Here is a 25,171-nt window from a genome sequence, read left to right as displayed (position 1 = left end):
AGTTATGAATATCAAGTCTTCAAACTATTTTTCACCATTGCTAATGGATTTTACATTTAAAATAGAGAAACCTCATCCGTAACCAAAATATGTGAGTCACGTCGCGAGCATATCGTGTATGCTTTGACGCGTGTAGCATGTATTGTCATCATTAATATTATTTGTTAGATATTTTTCAGTGTATAAAACATTTTGGATTATGGAATAAAGATGCACTAAAAAATTATCAGAAGTTAAAAAGTTTTAGTCCTAGTTAACAACAACTATTTGCACCTCTGTTTTAGGTTTAATATTAACAAATGTTTGTGTTTTGTCCAAAATTTATTGTTTTTTTAAGTGAGAATACCTATAATTAGAGGACCATGAGGATGACTTGTGTCCCACGATGTACAAATGCTTCCTACAATTAAGCTGGTTTCCATTATAAGAGCTCCCTCTCTTTTATTTGGACAATATAAGCACGTCTTATAATAAAACTTCCACCCCTATTAAAGTAATCTAAAGTGAATTATTAAATTAAAATCTTATATATACATATCTTATATTTAATAGAAAAAAAATATTAATTTAAAAAGTGTTAAAGTGTATGGTTAATATGACTATATATAGGATGTGCCCTGCCATTGCAAGACATCATCCCCTCCGTTAAGCAATGGCCACTCATGGATCATATAGTACTCTTTGTGCCCTAGCCATTTGTCTAATGGCTGCTGCGTTGGCAGCGGCAGATTATGGTGATAACCATTATCATCATAAGTCTCATAAGTCTCCGCATCACCATTATAAGTCACCTTCATCATCGTGGTTGCCTCCATATCTTTATAAATCTCCATCACCGCCATCCTCTTATATCTATTCATCTCCTCCACCACCCCCTTATGTTTACAAGTCGCCCCCGCCTCCTCCATATGTCTACTCGTCTCCACCACCGCCGCCTTACATTTATAAGTCTTCTCCTCCACCTCCTTATGTTTACACATCTCCACCACCACCACCCTATGTTTACAAATCTCCACCACCACCTCCCTATGTTTACTCTTCTCCTCCACCACCACCTTACATTTACAAGTCTCCTCCACCCCCTCCTTATGTTTACCCATCCCCTCCTTCACCACCTTACGTTTACAAGTCACCACCTCCACCACCATACGTTTACAAGTCACCTCCTCCACCAGCATATGTGTACCCTTCCCCTCCTCCTCCATCTTACGTTTACAAGTCACCTCCTCCACCTTCATATGTTTATAAGTCACCTCCTCCACCTGCATACGTCTACTCGTCACCTCCTCCACCATCTTACGTTTACAAGTCTCCTCCTCCACCTGCATACATTTATAAGTCACCACCTCCACCTGCATATGTGTATTCTTCCCCTCCTCCCCCATCATACGTTTACAAATCACCTCCTCCACCTGCATATGTGTACTCTTCCCCTCCTCCACCATCTTACGTTTATAAGTCACCTCCTCCACCTTCATACGTTTACAAGTCACCTCCTCCACCTGCATATGTGTACTCTTCCCCTCCTCCACCATCTTACGTTTATAAGTCAACTCCTCCACCTTCATACGTTTATAAGTCACCTCCTCCACCTGCATATGTGTACTCTTCCCCTCCTCCACCTGCATACGTTTACAAGTCCCCTCCTCCACCTGCTTATGTGTACTCTTCCCCTCCTCCACCTGCATATGTTTACAAGTCTCCTCCTCCACCATCTTACGTTTATAAGTCACCTCCTCCACCATCTTATGTTTATAAATCTCCTCCTCCACCTTCATACGTTTACAAGTCTCCTCCTCCACCTGCATATGTGTACTCTTCCCCTCCTCCACCATCTTACGTTTATAAGTCACCTCCTCCACCTGCATATGTGTACTCATCCCCTCCTCCACCATCTTACGTTTACAAGTCACCTCCTCCACCTTCATACGTTTACAAGTCGCCTCCTCCTCCGAGTGTTTATTAAAACTCTAATACAATTATTCAATAAATGTGAGTACATATATTTTTTTTGTTTTAATTATTTAAAAAAATTAAATTTTAAGTGATTTATATTATTTGTTTGCAGGTGAAAGATTAGTGGAGATAATATTTTCCACATACAACAATATTTATTTCTCAAAGAAGATATGGAGAATTGTGATGGTTTAAATGTTTCATAATGGTTTTCTTATTTTTCTTGTGAAGATAATATCATTATTTGCTTTTAATTTTATGAACCATATTATTTTAAAGTACTTATATTTTATTGGTTAACAATGTCAACATGGAATGAAGTAAAACTAAAAAAAAACTCTTAAAATTCTTTCAATGTCCAATGTGGAAAGAAGTAACTGCATGTCAATGTGGAACAATGTTTCTTTTTATATGTTGTCCAAAATTATTTGAGCTAACACTTATTTAAACTAGAAATAGATCTCACAAGTAGATAAAAATTAAAAAATTGAAATATATCTTCAATATATACAAAAAAAATAATATTATTTATTATCGCTGTATTGATAATCCTACTCTACACGACGATGAATCTGGCAATAATCAACATAGCCTTGTGTGGACCGAACCACTACTCTTTCTGACACTTTTGTTGGTCCTAAGTAGAATATTTGAGCACTACACTTTTGTCAATCAGCCTCAAGTGAAAACTTGAGGATCAACCAGAATTGATAATGATAATACAATGTATAACTTGATAAAGTTTATACTAAATTTGAGAGAAATATGAAAAAAAAGATTTGACAAAATTATTAGTGAGTTGAATTAAGATAGTCCATATTGTTGTCTTCGAACATTTTGTGACTTGTGAGTACACAATCAACTGTCATCACTTAGATTAGTTTGCATTGATTTTTCTAACAAATTGCAAAATTTATCCTAGAATCATTTTGTTATAAGAAAATAGAGTATTTATTCCATAGGAAGTGAATTCATGCAAATGCTTCTATTTTTCATGCTAAATTTCCAAAATCATCACCTAACACGCATCTACGAAGATCACCAACTTTAAATCTCAGACGTTGAATAATTGGGTCATAACCATGTCAATGATCTTGTCATAATTAACAAGGTTTCCTTACCGCCATCAATTTCAAAGACCACACCAACTAGCATCATACTTTCTTGAGTTGCCGCCAGTGTCCCAAAAATATCATTATGACATTAGATGTCAATATATATATATATATATATATATATATATTACTATGTTATTACTCTTCAAAAATTTAGAATGGATCTGTGCAATTGAACTCCACTTAAACAAGAACAACATTTTTTCAATTCCTTAGAGCTTTGAATACAAATGTCACATTATTCTTTTGTATATGAATGATAAAATAATAAAAGAGTAAAATATAACGTAAGAATAAATCTCAGTTTTATGCATGATTGAAGATTATTTGAACTAATCGGAAATTATGAGAAAATGAATAAATCAAATAATCAATCCCTGATTTTATTTTTCAAGAAATGACTGAATTTCTCAACTTTATATAATAACCTGATAATGACCTTTTACTATTGAAACAATTGGCCCAGCATCGGTAAAATATTCTAAATTTGTACAACTATTAGTAACATAAAATAGTCCTAAAGAAGGACAACCTTTGAAATATATAACTACTCTCAAAGCAGCTTGCCAATGATGATGTGTAATGCATAGATTGACTAAGTTGTTGCACACTAAAGGTAAATATCAGGTCTTTTAAAATTGAAGTAAATAAGTCTTCCAACATGTCTCCTATATATTTATCAAGTTTTTTTTAAAGGTGCATGACTTTTTTCTTCAAGTTTTGAACCAATAATCATATATGTTTTTTTTCCGTTTAAAACTGATTAAACTCGTTTCTTTAAGAATATTCAGAATGTATTTTCATTGATTAACAAAAATTCCAATACTTTTTTATTATTATTTCTAAGCCATTAGCTTCATTAAGATCTCTAATAGAAAAAACAATTGTTTATGAAATCTTTGATCTTATTAATTTCTTCTAAATCATTTCACATAGTAATATGTCATCAACATACAAAAGAAAAACAATGATATTTGATTCATCATTCTTAACAAAAAAAAAAAAAAAAAAAAAGATAATTATCATTAAGAGATTGTTTGAAACCCTATTGAATAAGTCCATAAGTGAATTCTTTATTCCATTCCCGGGAAGCTTGTTTAAGTTCATAAAGACTTTTAACAAGTTTTCAAACCTTAGTAGGTGTAATGTCCTGAATATCTTTTAGGGTGTGTTTGATAACCCTGGAATTGGTATTGGAATTGGAATTGAAGGGTCCAGTTCCAATTCTTATGTTTGTTAGAGACTTTAATATTAAGAATTGGAATTGGAATTAGAATTCCAATGGAATTCAATATAGTGTAATTTGATAGTTCTCAATTCCAATCATTTTAGGTCGGAATTGTAATTCCAAATTAACACGTTTTTCATGTTTTTGACATATTTAACACGTTTTTCACACATTAAACACGTTTAACACGATTTTCACACGTTTAACATATTTTCAAATTTTGGCACGTTTAACACGTTTTTGACACATTTAACACGTTTTTACGTCATTGACACGTTTATGACACGTTTAACATGATTTTCACGTTTTAACACGTTTAACACGTTTTTGACACGTTTAACACGTTTTTGGCACGTTTAACACATTTTTGACACATTTAACACGTTTTGACACATTTAACACGTTTTTCACGTCCTTGACACATTTAACATGATTTTCACGTTTTTAACACGATTAACACGTTTAACACGTTTTTGGCACGTTTAACACGTTCTTGACACGTTTAACACGTTTTGACACAATTAACACGTTTTTCACGTCCTTGACACGTTTAACACGTTTTTCACACATGTAACACGTTTTTCACGTTCTTGACACGTTTAACACGTTCTTGACACGTTTAACACGTTCTTGACACGTTTAACACATTTTTGACACGTTTAACATGATTTTCACGTTTTTAACACGTTTAACACGTTTTTGGCACGTTTAACACGTTTTTGACACGTTTTTACACATATAACACGTTTTCACGTCCTTGACATGTTTAACACGTTTTTGACACATTTAACACGTTTTTCACGTCCTCGACACGTTTAACACGTCCTTGACACGTTTAACACGTTTTGACACGTTTAACATGATTTTCATGTTTTTGACACGTTTAACACGTTTTTGACACGTTTAACACATTTTTAGCACGTTTTTGACACGTTTAACACGTTTTGACACATTTAACATGTTTTTCACGTTCTTGACACGTTTAACACATTTTTGACATATTTAACACGTTTTTCACGTCCTTGACACGTTTAACACGTTTTTTACTTTTTGGCACATTTTGCACACGTTTTGGTACGTTTAACAAGTTTTTCACATATTTAACACGTTTTTGACACGTTTTCAAATTTTGGCACGTTTAACAAGTTTTTCACATGTTTGGAACGTATAACACGTTTTGACACGTTTACATATTTTTAACACGTTTAAAATGTTTTTAATACGTTTAAAACATTTTTAACACATTAAACACGTTTTTAACACATTTCACATATTTTTTACGTTTTTGAAATGTTTGACACATTTAACACATTTAACACATTTTAAACACGTTTTGGCACGTTTACCAAGTTGTTCACTTATTTAGCACGTTTAACACATTTTTGATACGTTTAACATATTTTTGCGTTTTTGACATGTTTAACATGTTTTAAACATATCAAAACGTGTGAAAAACATGTTAAACGTATTAAAAATGTCAAAAACTTGTTAAACGTGCCAAAAACGTGAAAATGTGTGGAATTGTGAAAAACGTGTTAAATGTGTGAAGAACGTGAAAAACACGTGGAAAAACATGTTAAAACGTGTGAAAACGTGAAAAATGTGTTAAACTTGCCAAATTCGTGAAAAACATGTTAAATGTGTAAAACGTGTGAAAACGTGTTAGACATGCCAAAAATGTGTTTAACATGCCAAAAATGTGAAAAAATGTTAAACGTGTGAAAAACGTGTTAGATGTGAAAAACGTGTGAAAATGTGTAAAACGTGATAGACATGTCAAAAACGTGTTAAACGTGTGAAAAATGTGAAAACCATGTTAAATGTGTGAAAAACGTATTAAACATGTTTAAAACGTGTCAAAAACGTGAAAAACGTGTTAAACTTGTTAAAGTGTTTGGAAAAATGTGAAAAATATGTGAAAATCGTGTGAAAAATGTGTTAAACTTGTTAAAACGTGTAAAAAACGTGTGAAAACGTGAAAAAACGTGTGTAAAACGTGTGAAAAACGTGAAAAATGTGTTAAAACGTGTGAAAAACATGAAAAACATGTTTATCGTGTGAAAACGTGTTAAACGTGAAAAACGTGTTAAATGTGCCAAAACGTGAAAAAACGTGTTAAACGTGTCAAAAATGTGTAAAACGTGTTAGACATGCCAATACGTGTTAAATGTGTGAAAACGTTAAAAACATGTTAAACGTGTGAAAAACGTATTAAACATGTTAAAAACGTGCCAAAACGTGAAAAACGTGTTAAACTTGTTAAAACGTGTGAAAAACATGTTAAACATATTAAAAATGTCAAAAACGTGTTAAGCATACCAAAAACGTGAAAAACATGTTAAACGTGTGAAAATGTATTAAACATGTCAAAAACGTGTTTGAACGTGCCAAAAACGTGTAAAAATGTCTTAAAAGATAAAAACGTGTTAAACATGTCAAAAACATATTACACGTGCCAAAAACGTGAAAACATATTTAAAAAGTTAATATTTTGAACCGATATTTTATTTTACAAACATAAGAATTAGAATTGAATTAGAATTCTATCATTTTCCCAAACATAGGAATTGGAATTGAATTACAATTCTATAATTTTTCCAAACATAGGAATTGAATTGTAATTCAATGCCAATTCTCATGAAATTGGAATTAGAATTAGAATTCCAATGCCAATTCCAATTCCTCCTCATTAAACACACCCTTAGAGAATTCATGTAAATATTTTCATTAATATATCCATTTAAAAATGTATTTTTGACATCGACCTGGTTAAGGTGTCAATCATGTGATACCGCTAAAACAATTACAATCTTGATTGTAACTGTCTTAGCAATAGGTGAATATTTTTCATGAAAATCAATTCCTTCTTTTTAATTGTAACATTTGATACAATTAAAGCTTTAAGTTTATGAATAAATTCATTTTAATTTATTTTGGTCTTAAAAATGTATTTGGATCCTATTTTTGTTTTCCATTTTGAATGATAGTAGTAATCCATGTTTGATTATCATTTAAGGCTTGGCTTGGAGTTCTTCGTTCATGGTTATTTTCCATCCTAAAAACTGTCAAGCCTTATTATAATTTTTTGGTTCATTAATTTCAATAATATTTATCAAAAAATAATGAAATTTAGGATCATGAACATATTGCCAGAAAAAAAATGAATTAAGGACATAGTGAGACTTAGAAACATTCGTAATGTGGTCTTTTGTCAAGCAAATTTACCTTTAAACCTCTCACTTTTCCTATGTGTGAAAATTGTTTCATTATTTTGAACTATATCATCATCTTCATTTGAGGATTAATGAATTGGTTCTCTAATCAGGTCATCATCTTTATTTGAGGATGATTTTTCAAAAAAATTTGAATGAATATTTTAATCTTTCAAGGATTTTGGTTTTTCTTTTTGAAGAGTAGCAATGTCAAATTATAATAACTATTACTTTCATCAGATGAAACATAGTCATAATGATGATTGTTTTCAAAAGAATTTTCTGTTTAGAAAAAACATTTTTATTATATGGAAAAACATTTTCATGAAAAACAACATATATAGATGTAAAAATGTTGTTTTCATTTAAATTTAAAAGAAGAAAACATTTTTGTTTATTTGGAAAGCCTAAAAAATACATCTTATTCCCCTTTCTCCAAATTTCGACTTAAATGGTTTTGTGTTTGTATTGTAACAAAGGCACCCAAAAGTTTTATTTTTGATCAGAATGGTTTTTTTTATTTATTTAAGAATTTCAAAAGGTGATTTTCCAGTTAAGATTTTCCTTAGGAAGTCTATTAATTAAAAAGGTTGCCATGAGAATAGCAAATGTCTGGAATTTTTAAGGTAAATGTGTTTGGTGATCTAGCAACATTAGTAAGTGTCTATGTTTCCTTTCAACAATTTTATTTTGTTGAGAGTATAGACACGTGTTATTTGATGAATAATATCCATTGATTTAAAATATTTTAAACATTTGAAATTGACAAATTCAAAACTATTATCTGTTCGTATGTTTTTTACATCAAATTTATATTGAGTTTTTACTATTTCAACAAACCTTTGAGATATAATTAAAAATACTTATGTTGTTTAATAAGAAAGTTCATGTACATCTACTTTAGGTCATCAACGATAGATAACATATAAGGACTTGAAATGAATAATTCTTCTTTAAAACTTTAGTCTAAATGAGAAGTGAAAAGCGAAAAAGTCACCCTTTAGATGCCTCCTTTTAGCTGGAGAGGCATAATGTTGGTGATCTGTATTAGAACTCAAGATCAATATCAAGAAATCTAGCCATAACAAAATGAAGAAATAACAAAAGAAGCGATAACCCTCAAAATGGGGTTATGCTCAAAATGGGGTTATGCTGATATTATTCAATTTGATTATGATGAAATATTGTTTTAAGTCCTTAGACTTTCTCAAATGTTTAAACTGGTTCTTAAACTTTATATTGATAAAAATAACTATCTACTTTTACAGACTCAATCAATCATAGACATGCCCATATAAAAACTAAATTATTCAAAGATTATAAAAACATAATTTCACAAACTCCCTTCAAGGTGAAGATTTCGAAGATTCATCTTGAACAACTTATGTTGAAATTGAATATGTTCCAAAGGTTTTGTGAAGAAATCCGCAATTTGAGATTTAGAAGAAATGTGTTTAAAAATGATAAACTCTTCCTTGAATCTATCCCAAACCAAATGATAGTTTGGTTCATTCATCTTGCACAACATAAAAAGAAACATTGTTCCACATTGACATGCAATTACTTCTTTCCACACTGAATATTGAAAAAATTTTAAGTGTTTTTTTGAATGTTACTTCATCCCATGTTGACATTGTTAACCAATAAAATATAAGGACTTTAAAATAATTAGAAATTTTTTTGTGAATGCACACGAATAAAAATAAAAACAAAATAAATTTTAAAAAAATTATAATAATATGCATTAAATGTTTAATTTTTTTTTAATAAAATACGAATAATATATTAAAATAAAAAATATAACGATCTCATTCCACATTTTATTAACTTCGGTAAACAACTTATCTTCTCACATATTTCATCACATATTTTTCTGAATGAACCTCTCATCTCGTGACCTTACACTTTCACTTTGTCAATCAAATATTTGATTCATATTTTTTAATATTTATCATTGTGACCTCACACTTTGGTCAATCAAATATTTGATTCATATTTTTTTAACCACTTTCAATTAAATACCGGCCTATTATCCCTCGACAAACCACATCCCAATCACATTTGGTTAAAGGGTTGTACTTTTTTTGTTAGGCTGCAAGTTCGAAACATACATATAGCCTTTTTTATTTTATGGGCGAGTCAACTCACAATCCGATCCAAGTATTCATTTACTCTCACATATATATCCAAAGTAACCACAGCTCTCGACCCGGCAATCCGGACACTTTAAAAATTAAACATCATTATATATATATAGATTAGTTAGTTAGAAAGTTGAACTTATATTTTTAAAATATTCCGCGTTCATCAAATTTGGTGTTAAATTTAAGAATATAAAGTGTTGTTAGCCTAGTTAGTTAAAAGGTTGTACTTGTTTTGTTAGGTTACAAGTTCGAAACATACATATAATATTTTTAATTTTATTTTTAACCATTTTTTGTTTATGGGCGGGTCAACCCACAATCCGACCTAAATAACCATTTACTCTCACATATATATCCAAATTAACCACATCGCTCGACCCGGCAATCCAGGCAATTTAAAAATTAAGCATCATTATATATATGTATATATGGTTCATAAAATTAAAAGTAAATAATGAAATTATCCACACAAGAAATAATAAGAGAACCATTATGAAACATTTAAACAATCACAATTCTCCATATAAATGCCTTCTTTGAGAAAGAAATATTGTTCTATGTCGAAAATATTATATCCATTAATCTTTCACCTGCAAACAAATAATATAAATCAATTAAAATTTAATTTTTTTAAATAATTAAAAGAAAAATTATATGTACTCACATTTATTGAATAATTGTATTAGATTTTTAATAAACACTCGGAGGAGGAGGCGACTTGTAAACGTATGAAGGTGGAGGAGGTGACTTGTAAACGTAATATGGTGGAGGCGGGGAAGAGTACACATATGCAGGTGGAGGAGGGGACTTGTAAACGTATGCAGGTGGAGGAGGAGACTTGTAAACGTAAGATGGTGGAGGAGGTGACTTGTAAACGTATGCAGGTGGAGGAGGTGACTTATAAACGTAAGATGGTGGAGGAGGGGAAGAGTAAACATATGCAGGTGGAGGAGGAGACTTGTAAACGTATGCAGGTGGAGGAGGAGACTTATAAACGTAAGATGGTGGAGGAGGGGAAGAGTACACATATGCAGGTGGAGGAGGTGACTTGTAAACGTATGCAGGTGGAGGAGGTGACTTGTAAACGTATGCAGGTGGAGGAGGAGACTTGTAAATGTAAGATGGTGGAGGAGGGGAAGAGTAGACGTATGCAGGTGGAGGAGGTGACTTATAAACATATGAAGGTGGAGGAGGTGACTTGTAAACGTAAGATGGTGGAGGAGGGGAAGAGTACACATATACTGGTGGAGGAGGTGACTTGTAAACGTATGGTGGTGGAGGAGGTGACTTGTAAACGTAAGGTGGTGGAGGAGGGGATGAGTAAACGTAAGGAGGGGGTGGAGGAGACTTGTAAATGTAAGGTGGTGGTGGAGGAGAAGAGTATACATAGGGAGGTGGTGGTGGAGATTTATAAACATAGGGTGGTGGTGGTGGAGATGTGTAAATATAAGGAGGTGGAGGAGGAGAATTATAAATGTAAGGCGGCGGTGGTGGAGACGAGTAGACATAAGGAGGAGGCGGGGGTGACTTGTAAACATAAGGTGGTGGTGGAGGAGATGAATAGATATAAGACGATGGCGGTGGTGGAGATTTATAAAGATATGGAGGCAACCACGGTGATGAAGGTGACTTATAATGGTGATGCGGAGACTTATGATGATAATGGTTATCACCATAATCTGCTGCTGCAACAGCCGCCATTAGACAAAGGGCCAGGGCGCAAAGAGTACTATATGATTCATGAGTGGCCATTGCTTAACGGAGGGGATGATGTCTTGCAATGGCAGGGCTCATCCTATATATAGTCATATTACCATAAACTTTAACACTTTTTAAAATATATATTTTTCTATTAAATAGATATGTATATATAAGATTTTAATTTAATAATTCACTTTAGATTACTTTAATAGAGGTGGAAGTTTTATTATAAGACGTGCTTATATTGTCCAAATAAAAGAGAGGGAGCTCTTATAATGGAAACCAGCTTAATGGTAGGAAGCATTTGTACATCGTGGGACACAAGTCATCCTCATGGTCATCAAATTATAGTCTCACTAAAAAATACAATAAATTTTGGACAAAACACAAATATTTGTTAAGATTAAACCTAAAACAGAGGTGCAAAGAGTTGTTGTTAACTAGGACTAAAACTTTTTAACTTCTGATAATTTTTTAGTGCATCTTTACTCCATAATCCATAATGTTTTATACATGACTGAAAAATATCTAACTAATAATATTAATGATGACAATACACGCTACACGCGTCGAAGCATACTCGTTATGCTCGCGACGTGACTCGCATATTTTTTTTTGTACCTTCAGGTTTAGTTCATTCCTAGTACCCTGAGCTAAATATCAAAATTTATAAATTTGTTATGAAATTTTCATATCACTTTCTTTAAACATCTTTACAGGTTTGGTCATTTTGTTCCTGCTATAGACTTAAAGACCTCACTATTTAATGAGATAATATTTGAACTATCATTTATGAAAGTAAATAGTACCTTTAAACATGAAAAAGATATAAAAATATTTGATTGTTGTTAATTTTATTTATGCTAATTACTTAATTCAATTTGAAATTTTCTTTTAATAACCGAACTATATTAGTCCGATTTAGAGAAAATATCATTCCCCAATCATTATTATTATTTTTTTTAATGGCTTACTAACTTTTAGATTGAATGTGTGTGTTTCATTTGAAAGATTTATTTTTTTTCTCATTAAATTCAGGTTACTTGCAAATTGGACCTTTCTTTCTTTTTTCCTTTTTTACAAATAAAAGAATTAGTATTTGGCTTATTCATTGCATAACTAGACTTTTCTTTTAACTTTCATGTCAATTGAAATAAATTAATATGATAAATCATCTATGTTTGGTATCAAATTAATGTTAAATAGTGCCTAGTCTTCTTAAATACTAATTCATGAGTTATTTTTTTGTTTTGTCTGATGATTTCTTACCAATGAATCGAAGCATTCTTTTTTTAGGAAATTTATTAAATAAGGAAAAAAAAGTGATTAAATCTATTTTTGTTCTTTTCATTTTGTTTATCTGGTTTAAAATCTTGAATATTATACCTATAGATTATTTAAATTGAACTGTTGTATACAAAATGAGAAATGCATGAACGGTAGGATTTTAATTATCTGTTATTGTCAAAATATTATTATTTAAAATTTATATTTATATTTTAATTATAAATATTTATTATTTAATACTTTTTAGAATTTTGTTTAAATTTATAATAAAAGGCTAAAATAATTAAAATTATAATCGTTTAGAAACTGAAGAAGAAAACCAGGAATTTCTTTTTAAAAAACTGCTATAATTTAATTCGAAAAATAAATAAGTGTAGCGACGCTTATTTTAAATTCACCGGCACTTATTTAAGTGTCGCCGAAACCTACGATGACGCTGTTACTTGCAACGCAAAATAAGCGTCAGTAACATCTTTGGCGATGCTTCTAAGCGCCGGTACATGACATTTTAAGCGCCACTGATTGTATAAGTTATTGTAGTGGAATTTCATCGGCGTCATTTTAAATCTTTTAACAACAACTCAATAACTTCGAAGATCTCATATGACAACAACCATTAATCATTCATAATTCTTTTTTTTGAAAATAAGAAGCACTAGCTCATGTCCTTCACTTTTATTCGAGCACTAATTTCTTTCATAATTCTAATTAGTATAATATGATTTTGCAATACGAGACATTTTAGGGTAATTCATATTATATTTTTGCCTGGGTATTCTATTAGTTTTAAAGAAGGATAGATATACAAGTAAGGGATGCATTATTGCGATCATGTATTGAACGTGCTGTAGTGACTTTTAACGACTCTAATGGTTCACGTGGTTTAAGCAAAATCATTAAATTATCTAATGGTTCATTTAGTTTAAACAAAATCCCTGAATTTGATTGATTATAGAATGCCTATTAAATTTTCAAAGAATGTAATTCTCAAAACCTTGAAAGAGGTGGAAAAACAAATCATATTAATAAGTTTATATTTGTTTTTTTAGGTAAACTTTTTATTTTACATTATTTTTGTTTCTCAACAATAATCACATGTTTTAGTCATTACAATTAAACATTTTATTTTTCCAAAGAAGAGGATAAGGTATTGCGCTCGCATAAATTCTTCTAATTTGTCCCACACTTCCATAGCAGTAGCTATATTCTGATGCCTCTTGTTCTTGATAATCTGCATTAACATTAACATTAGTGTATTATTCGAATAAACTGAACCGAACCGTTCAAAAAAAACATAGAGATGGAGGAGTCTAATAATACATACCAATATAATCTTGACATTAATTCCATTGTTTGGCTGTCTTTGCAGATTCCACACTGTCATCCTCAAACCGAATATAGAATCCAAGAATTGTCACAAAAGTTGAGTAAGCATACATACACATTTCTTTCATGAGACAGTGTAAATTATTGAAACAAATTACTCACTTTTATTGAAGATTTCGAAATGATCCTTATAAGGCCAATTACTCACTTCCATTCCTTCCCCAGCACAAAAAACAGCCACTACACGATCCGAGTCTTCTGCTTTAAGTGCTGAAGGCTTATCTCGAACCTCATAATACTCCATAACTACCCCATAATCCTTACCGAGCTTTCTCTCAACTCTTACACAATCAGGCTTTGACCCCCCGTTCATCTGCTTAGCCTTCACGTCAGTAGATATGAATACATCGTCTTCTAAGAACTCCTTCACGTTATACATTGTAATCAAAGTATTAAAGGAATTTGGAACAAGGATAATTGGAACACCTCCTCCAACTTTGCTTCCTTTCAAATTCATCATCTTATTAGCTCCATAATCAGGGGAGGATCCATGTACAAAGCTACCTGGGCTTTAGCCCGGTAGCCTAAAATACTTTGTATGTATTTTTACAATAACGACGGTATTTTCCTGCCGTTATTGACCAGTTTCCCGTCGTTAAAGAATAACATTCACATTAAAACTTGATATTATTATAATCTAACCCGGTAGATTTTGTATAAAAAAAATAGCCCGGGTAGATATTAAATTCTGGCTCCGCCCCTGTCCATAATCATATCCAATTTCATTCCCAAACCCTCTTTCGTCCTCCATTCTCATCATCCGCTCATCTTCTCTCATCATTACGCTGTAAAAATCTCTATTCTTACTCTCCAATATCACCTCCCTGTTGCTCAACGACCACTCAATCGAGCCAATCATCGCGATTCTAGATTCCTTGTTGATATCGAAATCATTCTTAGTCGGAGCAATCTGCATCATTCCCGGATCTTCTTACAATAACTCCTATTGATTACAAAGTGAATGGAAAACTCAAGTTATCATGAAGACCAAAGCTTTTTATGAATAAAAAAACAAAGTAAAAAAGTGAGACCTCTCTATTGAATAAATAGAAAATAAAAAGAGTTTATGCTAGATAATTTTTGAAAATTTCCCAAAATTTGAGGAACCTCTCCTATTTCCTTTAAAATTTGTTGACATACTTATGACCTTTTCAAATATTTCAATAAAATATGGAATTTGTAGGGAAGAGGTCTTCAAGAGATAATACATGAAAATTTAGGTGACTTCCATCCGATGGTCCACGTCTCCCCAAGCCAAGTTCTCGTCTTTTATTCTTTTTCTTTTTTATTTGTTGACATATTTATGACCTTTGCAAATATTTCAAAAAAAATAAGGAATTTGTTGGTAATAAGTGAGACAATCTAGGTGACTTTCATTCACTGCATCTTGCTTCTAGTAAGTCAAAGCTCGACTTGAACTTGACTTTGACCAAGTTCGAGTCGAGCTCGAGCCGACTCGTTTAATATTTGAGTCGAACTCATATAAATACTTATTTAAAGGCTTGTCGAGCTTTTTCGAGTCTGATAATAAATCATATATTTATTTATTTTTATATTAAAACCTGAAATTTTAAAAAATATATTTTCAACACAAATATTTGAAAAATTAATTTTATTCAAGTTTTTCGAGTCGAGTCGAGTAAAGCTTGTAGGTACATAGTCGTGTCGAGTTTGAGCTCAAATTTGTAAACTCGTTCGAGCTCGAGCTTGTAGTCGAGTCGAGTATGAGCTCAAATTTATAAACTCATTTAAGTTGAATTCGTGCTCAAATTTATAAACTCGTTCGAGCTCGAGTTGTGCTAATAAATACTTAATCGAGTTGAGCTCGAACTCAAGTTAACTTGAGCTCGACTTGACTCATTAGTAGCCCTATATATTCTATTTGTTGGTGATTTTATTTTTCCAGTATATTTTGACAATCAATTTATACCAATAAAAATAATTTAGTAAAGAAATAATAAATGAATGTTTTAACTTCAAGAAAAGTTGACCATCCAAACGAAGCTATTGGAAATATGTTTATATTTATATAAAATTGATATGATAATAAAGGATTACAACATATATATATATACAAGGTTTATTTTAGCATCCAAGTTAGGGCAACCTTTAGATTGGATGGGCCACATAATTTATTCTAACACTCCTCCTCAAGCTCAAGGTGGTAGAGTAGAGATCAACTTGATTTTGCTCAATAACATGTAAAAACGACCTAGCAAGAGAGAATTAGTGAAGACATTTGAAGTCTGATGTTTGGTAGACACGTACCGTAATTGTATAGTACCAGCACAAACATGTTGTCGTACAAAGTGGCAATCGATCTCGATGTGTTTAGTGCGCTCATGAAACACATCATTCTAGCAAATGTGAATAGTACTCTAACTATCACAATGAAGATCTATGACTGACGGTTGAGGAAACGTCAATTTCAGAGAGAAGCATTGAATCAAAAGAAGCTCCAGAAGTAGAATTAGCAAGCGCGTCATACTCAAACTCAGTGTTATAATGAGAAACGACAGACTAAATCTTGCTTCTCCAGGAAATGAAAGAATCCACAATGAAGAAACAATAACTAGTGATGGAGCCTCAGTTAGTGGGATTGTCTGTCCAATCAGCATCTGAGTAACTAGTGAGTGTTGCATTACTCCTAAACGTTACAATTGTTACTAAGAAATGGAAGAATTACAATAATGTGAGAAAGGAAAGATCTGCATTAATGAGGAAAACGAAAGATTTGTAATAATAAGGAAGACGTAATATTTACAAAAAATTTCATTAAATTAGAAAATTAAGAGTTTCTTTCTCTATTTAGTATAAATAAAATGTATGTTGCTCTGAATTAAAAAATAAAATAAGAGAGAGATAGTAACTCTTGTAATTGCTTTTAAGATATTAAAAAATTATAGAAAAATTCTCCAAGTCTTGTGAGTGATTCTCTCCCTAGGCCAACATTTAGTATCAAAGCATCAGGTGAATGCCAAAAATCATCTGGTGGGACCAATGTCGAAGGATGCAGGATCATCAGGGGCGCAACAAAACAATGGCATATTCCACTATCCGCAACTAACACACACGAACTACACCAGTTGGGTTATATTGTGTACAGGCTATGATGGAGGACCAAGTAGTGTGGGAGGCAGTCGAGTCAACAAAAGGCACAGAGATTGATGACCAGCTCGATAAGAAGGTGAGGTCTGCATGTGACAAATAAGAAGACGACGAAGAAAGTGTGGGACTGTCTCAAGACGAGGTTTTTTAGCGTAGATCGTGTGAATAATGCTCGATTATAGACATTGAAGAGTGAGTTCAATAGGATGCATATGAACGACATTGAGTCACTCGATCAATATGTTGATCTACTCACATCCATATCGATCAAGTACTTGAGCCTTGGAGAAACACTAAATGATGTTGTGATAGTAAAGAAGCTCTTTGACACTGTGCCAGAAAGGTTTATCAGTGTGTTAGCCGAGATTGAGCTGTTTTACAAACTCGAGACGTTAACATTCAGGAAGCAGTTGGAAGGTTGAAGACCTTCGAGGAGCGTATGCGCAAGAAAAGCACAAACACTTGAGGAAACGAATGACAAGTGCTACTCATTTTGAAGGAGTAGAAGGCACAGTTGAAAAAGGATGAGGAAAACTCATTGAACTAGTAGAAAATGGACTCCACAGATAGTGGGACCCATGGTCTAGGAGGTAGAAATCGAGGCAGAGGTCAAGGGAGAGGAGGCCGAGGAAAACCGTCTTGGAAAGACAAAGAAGGTGGTTTGGGCGGTCGAGGAGGTCCTCGAAGCCAAAGTCACATTCAATGTTTTAATTGTAACGAGATGGGACATTACTCAACACAATGTCAAGCAAAGAAGAATGAGGTAGCACACCTTATCCACGCGGACAACGTCGAACCAACATTTCTTGTAGCAATGTCGAAGGATATTTCGCCAATTAAAGTTGTCATGCTGAATGAAATGAAACTGTCTCTAGAAATTCAAGAAACTAAGAACGACGAGACGTCAAGAGATGTTTGGTTCTTGGACAACGGCACCAGTAATCACATGACTTGCGATAAAGAGAATTTCTTTGAACTAAATGAGGCGTTCACTGAGGAGGTGAAGTTCGGAGACAGTTCCACGGTATATATTTGTGGAAAAGGTTCTATCATGTTTAAATGCAAAAATGTCGACTAGTGACTTCTCGAGGGAGTTTTTTTCATTAATTCTTTACAAAGTAATCTGGTGAGTCTCGGATAACTTACCGAGATGGGTCACAGGGTGGTGATGGACGGAGAAGAGCTTGAAGTCTTCACTAAGAACCCTTCATGCCTTATCATGAAAGTGAGACGAACTCATAATCGAATATATCAAATTTTCTTGAAATTAAAAAAATTGGTTTGTCTTTTAGCTTATCTTGAAGATCCAGCATAGTTATGGCATGCTCATCTCGGTCGTGTTAACTTCCAAGCACTAAAGTCCCTCGTAAATAAGGGAATGACTGTTGGTATTCTGAAAAAATTTCTCCTCCAAAATAACTTTGTCGAACATGCCTAGTTACAAAATAGAGGAGACAACCATTTGTGCTAGAAGACAAGTTTCGAGTGAAAAAGCCACTAAAATTGTTGCACATTGACTTATGTGGGCCAATCACTCCAACAACCCTGGGAGGAAATCGATACTTCATGATGATTGTTGATGATCATTCCAGGTTCCGGTTCCGCAACAACTTGGGCGAAATAGGGTTCTACCGATAAGGTCTTGGAGTTCCTCTCCCTCTGGTCGACTCAATTACATCGACCTGAACCCTCTGGTTATCCGTGATCTGTAACCTTATGTTTCTAAAAGCTCCATATGTTGAAAGTAAAGGATGAAGCATGCTCTTTGTTTAAGAAGACGAAGCAATTTCTTAAGAATGTGATTGGACTTCGAATCAAAGTCCTTCGTTTGGATAGAGGAGGTGAATTCTTCTCGAGAGAGTTTGTAGAGTTGTGTAAAGAAGTAGGGATAGAGCGACAATTCACAGCATTGTACTCTGCTCAACAAAATGGTGTGGTGGAGAGGTGTAATCGAACAGTGATGGCCATGGCTAGGTCATTGCTCAAAAGCATGGCAGTCCCGAGTAAGTATTAGGGGGAGGTAGTTCGTCATGTAGTCTATCTTCTCAACTGGGTTCCAACCAAAGTTTTTCGAGACAAAATCCCATTTGAGATGTGGAATGGAATGAAGTTGTACCTAGTGCACCTTCGTGTGTTTGGGTGTACTACGCACGCCAAGGTGACCACTCCCCATCTAAAAACGTTAGACGGCAGGAGTCAGTCGCTTGTCTATTTTGGTGTTGAAGAAGGATAAGGCATAAGTTAATCGAACCACAAAATGGAAAGATCCATGTGAGTTGTGATATTGTATTTGAAGAAAGTGTAGTATGGGATTGACAAAGTGGAAAGAGTGATCAACCCTTCAAAGTTTACGAAGAGGTTAATCACGAGCATGTTAGAATTTGAACGATCCCATTCGAGAGTGGATCGACAAGAGGACAGTCTACTTCAGGAATGTTCCAACAGGCTGTCTCAAATCCTCCACAGCTCGAGCAAGTGACCGAACAAACAGACCAAGGCGATGGTCTACCCACTCCATGGTCAGGTGGACACGTTGGGAGTGATGAAGGACATATTCGATACAAGAATATGACCGATATCTTGGAAGAAGCACCTCAAGTGACATTTAATTTTGAAGAGTTTATATTAGCACAGACGGAGGAGCCATCTTACTTCAATGAAGCATCAAGACAACCACAATGAGAAGAAGAAATGGCTAAAGAAATTAAAGCCATCGAGAAGAATGAGACTTGGTCTCTCATCCCATTGTCAGTCGGACACAAGGTAATTGGACTCAAATGGGTATTTAAGCTCAATAAAAACTTAGATAGTGAGATGATCTAGCACAAAGCTCGTTTAGTTGCAAAGGGTTATGTGCAACGACAATGCATTGACTTCGAAGAAACCTTCGCTCCAGTCGCTCGAATGGACACAATTCGAGTCATTCTTTCCATGGCAGCTAATAGTTATTATAATTTATACACTGCTACTCTTCAACAAGAAAAACCAAAATCCTTGAAAGACTAAAATATTCATTCACAAAATTTTGAAAAATCGATTAATGAACAAAAATTAGATCAGTGTCATCCATCCTCAAATGAAGATGATGACCTGATTAGAGAACCAATTCATTAATCTTCAAATGAAGATGATGATATAGTTCAAAATAATGAAACAATATTCACACATATGAAAAGTGAGAGGTTTAAAGGTAAATCTGCTTGACAAAGGACTACAATAGGAATGTTTCTAAGTCTCACTATGTCCTTAATACATTTTCATTCTGGAAATATGTTCAAGATCATAAACTTCATTATTTTTTTATAATTATTATTGAAATTAATGAACTAAGAAATTATAATGAGGCTTGACGATTTTAGAATGGCAAATAACCATGAACGAAGAACTCCGAACCTTAAATGATAATCAAACATGGATTACTACTATCTTTCAAAATGGAAAACAACAATAGGATCCAACTAAATTTTTAAGACCAAAATAAATTTAATGAATTTATTCATAGACATAAAGCTATACTTGTATAAAAATGTTACAATTAAAAAGGAGGATTTGATTTTATGAATAATATTCACCTATTGCTAAGACAGTTACAATCAAGATTATAATTGTTTTAGCAGCATCCCATGATTGACACCTTCACTAGGTCAATGTCAAAAATACCTTCTTGTAAATGGATACATTAATGAAGATATTTACATGAATTCTCCTAAAGGTATTCAGGACATTACACCTGGTAAGGTTTGAAAACTTGTTAAAAGTCTTTATGAACTTAAACAAGTTTCCCAGGAATGGAATAAAGAATTCACTTATCGACTTATTCAATATGGTTTCAAACAATTTCTTAATGATAATTATCTTTTTTGTTAAGAATGATGAATCAAAGATCATTGTTTTTCTTTTGTATGTGAAATGATTTAGAAGAAATTAATAAGATCAAAGATTTCATTAACAATTGTTTTTCTATTAAAGATTTTAATGAAACTAAATATTTCCTTGGCTTAGAAATAAAAAAAATTAAGTATTGGAATCTTTGTTAATCAATGAAAATACATTCTGAATATTCTTAAAGAAACGAGTTTAATAAGTGTTAAACAAAAAAAAAAACACATATGATTAAAGGTTCAAAACTTGAAGAAAAAAGTCATGCACCCTTAAAAAAACCTGATAAATATAGGAGACATGTTTGAAAACTTATTTACTTGAATTTTAAAAGACCTGATATTACCTTTAGTGTGCAACAACTTAGTCAATTTATGCATTCTCCTAATACACATCAGTGTCAAGCTGCTTTGAGAGTAGTTATATATTTGAAAGGATGTCCTTCTTTAAGACTATTTTATGTTATTAATAGTTGCATTGGGCCAATTGTTCCAATAGTAGAAGGTCATTATCAGGTTATTATATAAAGCTGAGAAATTCAGTCATTTATTGAAAAATAAAAATAAAAACAAACAATGGTGTCTCCATCTAGTGTTGATGCCGAAGCTTATGATATTAAGTTAATTAAAATTGAGAATAACTATCGGTGTTCACATTTTTTTTCAATAGATGTGAAGAGATTTCTGGATAACATGATCCACGACTTTATCTACTGAAATAAATGCAAATGATCTAGATAAAAAATTGAAAAATATTGACAATCCAAAATGAAGTATTTAATTGTGAGGGGAGAGTTGAAGAAAGACTTAGTTTTATAATTTTATTGCAGGTTGAACTTTTACATTGCCTAGGTATATATTTATACCAATACATTTGAGTTATACAAGAAAAATAAAAGCAGAGATTGATTATTTGATTTATTCATTTTCTCATAATCTCCGATTATCTCAAATAATCTTCAATCATGCATAAAACTGAGATTTATTCTTACATTATATTTTACTCTTTTATTATTTTAGCATTCAAATACAAAAGAATAATGTGACATTGGTATTGGAAGCTCTAAGGAATTGAAAAAATGTTGTTCTTGTTTAAGTGGAGTTCAATTGCTCAGATCCATTCTAACTTTTTCAAGAGTAATAACATAGTAACATATATATTGACATCTAATGTCATAATGTTATTTTTTGGGCCACTGGCGGCAACTCAATAAAGTATGATGCTAGTTGGTGTGGTTTTTGAAATTGATGGCGGTAAGGAAACCTTGTTAATTATGACCAGATCATTGACATGGTTATGACCCAATTATTTATCGTTTGAGATTTAAAGTTGGTGATCTTCGTAGATGCGTGTTAGGTGATGATTTTGGAAATTTAGCATGAAAAATAGAAGCATTTGCATGAATTCACTCCCTATGGAATAAATACTCTATTCGCTTATAACAAAAATTAAGTGGGTTATTCAATAACCAATATTAATGATTGTAGGTTAAAAATGATCAATTCTCAACTTTTAAATTTTGCAATTTGTTAGAAAAAATCAATGCAAACTAATCTAAGTGATGACAGTTGATGTGGTACTCACAAGTCACAAAATGTTCAAAGACAACAATATGGACTATCATAATTAAACTCATAATAATTTTGTTCAATCTTTTATTTCATGTTTCTTTCAAATTTAGTAGAAACATTATCAAGAAACTCAACTTATTCATGTTATACATTGTATTATCATTATCATTTCTAGTTGATCCTCAAGTTTTCACTTGAAGCTGACAAAAGTGTAGTGCTCAAATATTCTATCTAGGACCAACAAAAATGTCAAAAAGCAGTGGTTCGGTCTACCACAAGGTTATGTTGATTCTTTCCCAGATTCATCGCCATGTAGATTAGGATTATCAATACAACGATAATAAATAATATTGTTTTTGTAGATATTAAAGATATATTTCAATTTTTAAATTTTTATCTACTTGTGAGTTCTAGTTCTAGTTTAAATAAGTATTAGCTTAAATAATTTTGGACAACATATTAAAAGAAACATTGTTCCACATTGACATGCAATTACTTCTTTCCACACTGAACATTTAAAAAGAATTTTAAGAGTTTTTTTTAATGTTACTTCATTCCATGTTGACATTGTTAACCAATAAAATATATATAAGTACTTTAAAATAATATGGTTCACAAAATTAAAAGCAAATAATGATATTATCCACACAAGAAAAAATAAGAAAACCATTATGCTATATTTAAACAGTCACAATTCTCCATATAATTGCCTTCTTTGACAAAGAAATATTGTTGTATGTCGAAAATATTATCTCCATTAATCTTTCACCTGCAAACAAATAATAAAAATCGCTTAAACTTTATTTTTTTAAATAATTAAAAGAAAATATATGTACTCACATTTATTGAATAATTGTATTAGAGTTTTAATAAACACTCGGAGGAGGAGGTGACTTGTAAATATATGAAGGTGGAGGAGGTGACTTGTAAATGTAAGATGGTGGAGGAGGTGACTTGTAAATGTAAGATGGTGGAGGAGGGGACTTGTAAATGTATGCAGGTGGAGGAGGAGACTTGTAAACGTAAGATGGTGGAGGAGGTGACTTATAAACGTATGCAGGTGGAGGAGGTGACTTGTAAACGTATGCAGGTGGAGGAGGTGACTTATAAATGTAAGATGGTGGAGGAGGGGAAGAGTAAACATATGCAGGTGGAGGAGGGGACTTGTAAACGTAAGATGGTGGAGGAGGTGACTTGTAAACGTATGCAGGTGGAGGAGGTGACTTATAAACGTAAGATGGTGGAGGAGGGGAAGAGTAAACATATACAGGTGGAGGAGGGGACTTGTAAACATAAGATGGTGGAGGAGGTGACTTGTAAACGTATGCATGTGGAGGAGGTGACTTGTAAACGTATGCAGGAGGAGGAGGTGACTTATAAACGTAAGATGGTGGAGGAGGGGAAGAGTAAACATATGCAGGTGGAGGAGGAGACTTGTAAATGTAAGATGGTGGAGGAGGGGACTTGTAAACGTATGCAGGTGGAGGAGGGGAAGAGTACACATATGCAGGTGGAGGAGGTGACTTATAAACGTAAGATGGTGGAGGAGGAGAAGAGTACACATATGCAGGTGGAGGAGGAGACTTGTAAACGTATGATGGTGGAGGAGGGTAAGAGTACACATATGCTGGTGGAGGAGGTGAGTTGTAAACGTCTGGTGGAGGAGGAGACTTGTAAACGTAAGGTTGTGGAGGAGGAGATGAGTAAACATAAGGAGGGGGTGGAGGAGACTTGTACATGTAAGGTGGTGGTGGAGGAGAAGAGTAAACATAGGGAGGTGGTGGTGGAGATTTGTAAATGTAAGGTGGTGGTGGAGGAGAAGAGTAAACATAGGGAGGTGGTGGTGGAGATTTGTAAACATAGGGTGGTGGTGGTGGAGATGTATAAACATAAGGAGGTGGAGGAGGAGACTTATAAATGTAAGGCGGCGGTGGTGGAGACGAGTAGACATAAGGAGGAGGCGGGGGCGACTTGTAAACATAAGGTGGTGGTGGAGGAGATGAATAAATATAAGACGATGGCGGTGGTGGAGATTTATAAAGATATGGAGGCAACCACGATGATGAAGGTGACTTATAATGGTGATGCGGAGACTTATGATGATGCGGAGACTTATGGTGATAATGGTTATCACCATAATCTGCTGCTGCCAAAGAAGCAGCCATTAGACAAAGGGCCAAGGCGCAAAGAGTACTATATGATCCATGAGTGGCCATTGCTTAACGGAGGGGATGATGTCTTGCAATGGCAGGGCACATCCTATATATAGTCATAATACCCATAGACTAACACTTTTTAAATATATATTTTTCTATTAAATAGATATGTATATATAAGATTTTAATTTAATAATTCACTTTAGATTACTTTAATAGAAATATAGGTGGAAGTTTTATTATAAGACGTGCTTATATGTCCAAATAAGAGAGAGAGAGCTCTTATAATGGAAACCAGATTAATTATAGGAAGCATTTGTACATCGTGGGACACAAGTCATCCTCATGGTCATCTAATTATAGGTATTCTCACTAAAAAAATACAATAAATTTTGGAGAAAACACAAATATTTGTTAAGATTAAACCT

General features: G+C 33.1%; 3 protein-coding genes and 1 pseudogene across 3 annotated transcripts; 1 reads left to right on the top strand and 3 right to left on the bottom strand.

The window, feature by feature from the left end:
• Positions 1–652: 652 nt before the first annotated feature.
• On the top strand, positions 653–1,966 carry LOC124939419 (extensin-2-like). Its single transcript, XM_047479897.1, has one exon. It carries the CDS (start codon positions 653–655, stop codon positions 1,964–1,966), a length of 1,314 nt encoding a protein of 437 aa, XP_047335853.1.
• Positions 1,967–7,535: 5,569 nt separating this feature from the next.
• On the bottom strand, positions 7,536–11,407 carry LOC124939418 (extensin-2-like). Its single transcript, XM_047479895.1, has 3 exons — positions 10,360–11,407; positions 7,809–7,870; positions 7,536–7,544 (listed from the first exon to the last, which is right to left on the bottom strand). The coding sequence occupies exons 1-3, from the start codon at positions 11,405–11,407 to the stop codon at positions 7,536–7,538; spliced, it is 1,119 nt and encodes a 372-aa protein (XP_047335851.1).
• Positions 11,408–13,724: 2,317 nt separating this feature from the next.
• Positions 13,725–14,948, bottom strand: LOC124939417 (annotated as a pseudogene).
• An 8,505-nt stretch (positions 14,949–23,453) lies between these two features.
• On the bottom strand, positions 23,454–24,803 carry LOC124939416 (extensin-2-like). Its single transcript, XM_047479894.1, has one exon. The coding sequence runs from the start codon at positions 24,801–24,803 to the stop codon at positions 23,454–23,456; it is 1,350 nt and encodes a 449-aa protein (XP_047335850.1).
• Positions 24,804–25,171: the final 368 nt, after the last annotated feature.

Source organism: Impatiens glandulifera, chromosome 5 (assembly GCF_907164915.1).
Source record: "Impatiens glandulifera chromosome 5, dImpGla2.1, whole genome shotgun sequence".
Lineage (NCBI taxonomy): Eukaryota > Viridiplantae > Streptophyta > Magnoliopsida > Ericales > Balsaminaceae > Impatiens > Impatiens glandulifera.
Note: the sequence above shows the minus strand (reverse complement) of the source record. Positions and strands in the feature narration are given on the sequence as shown.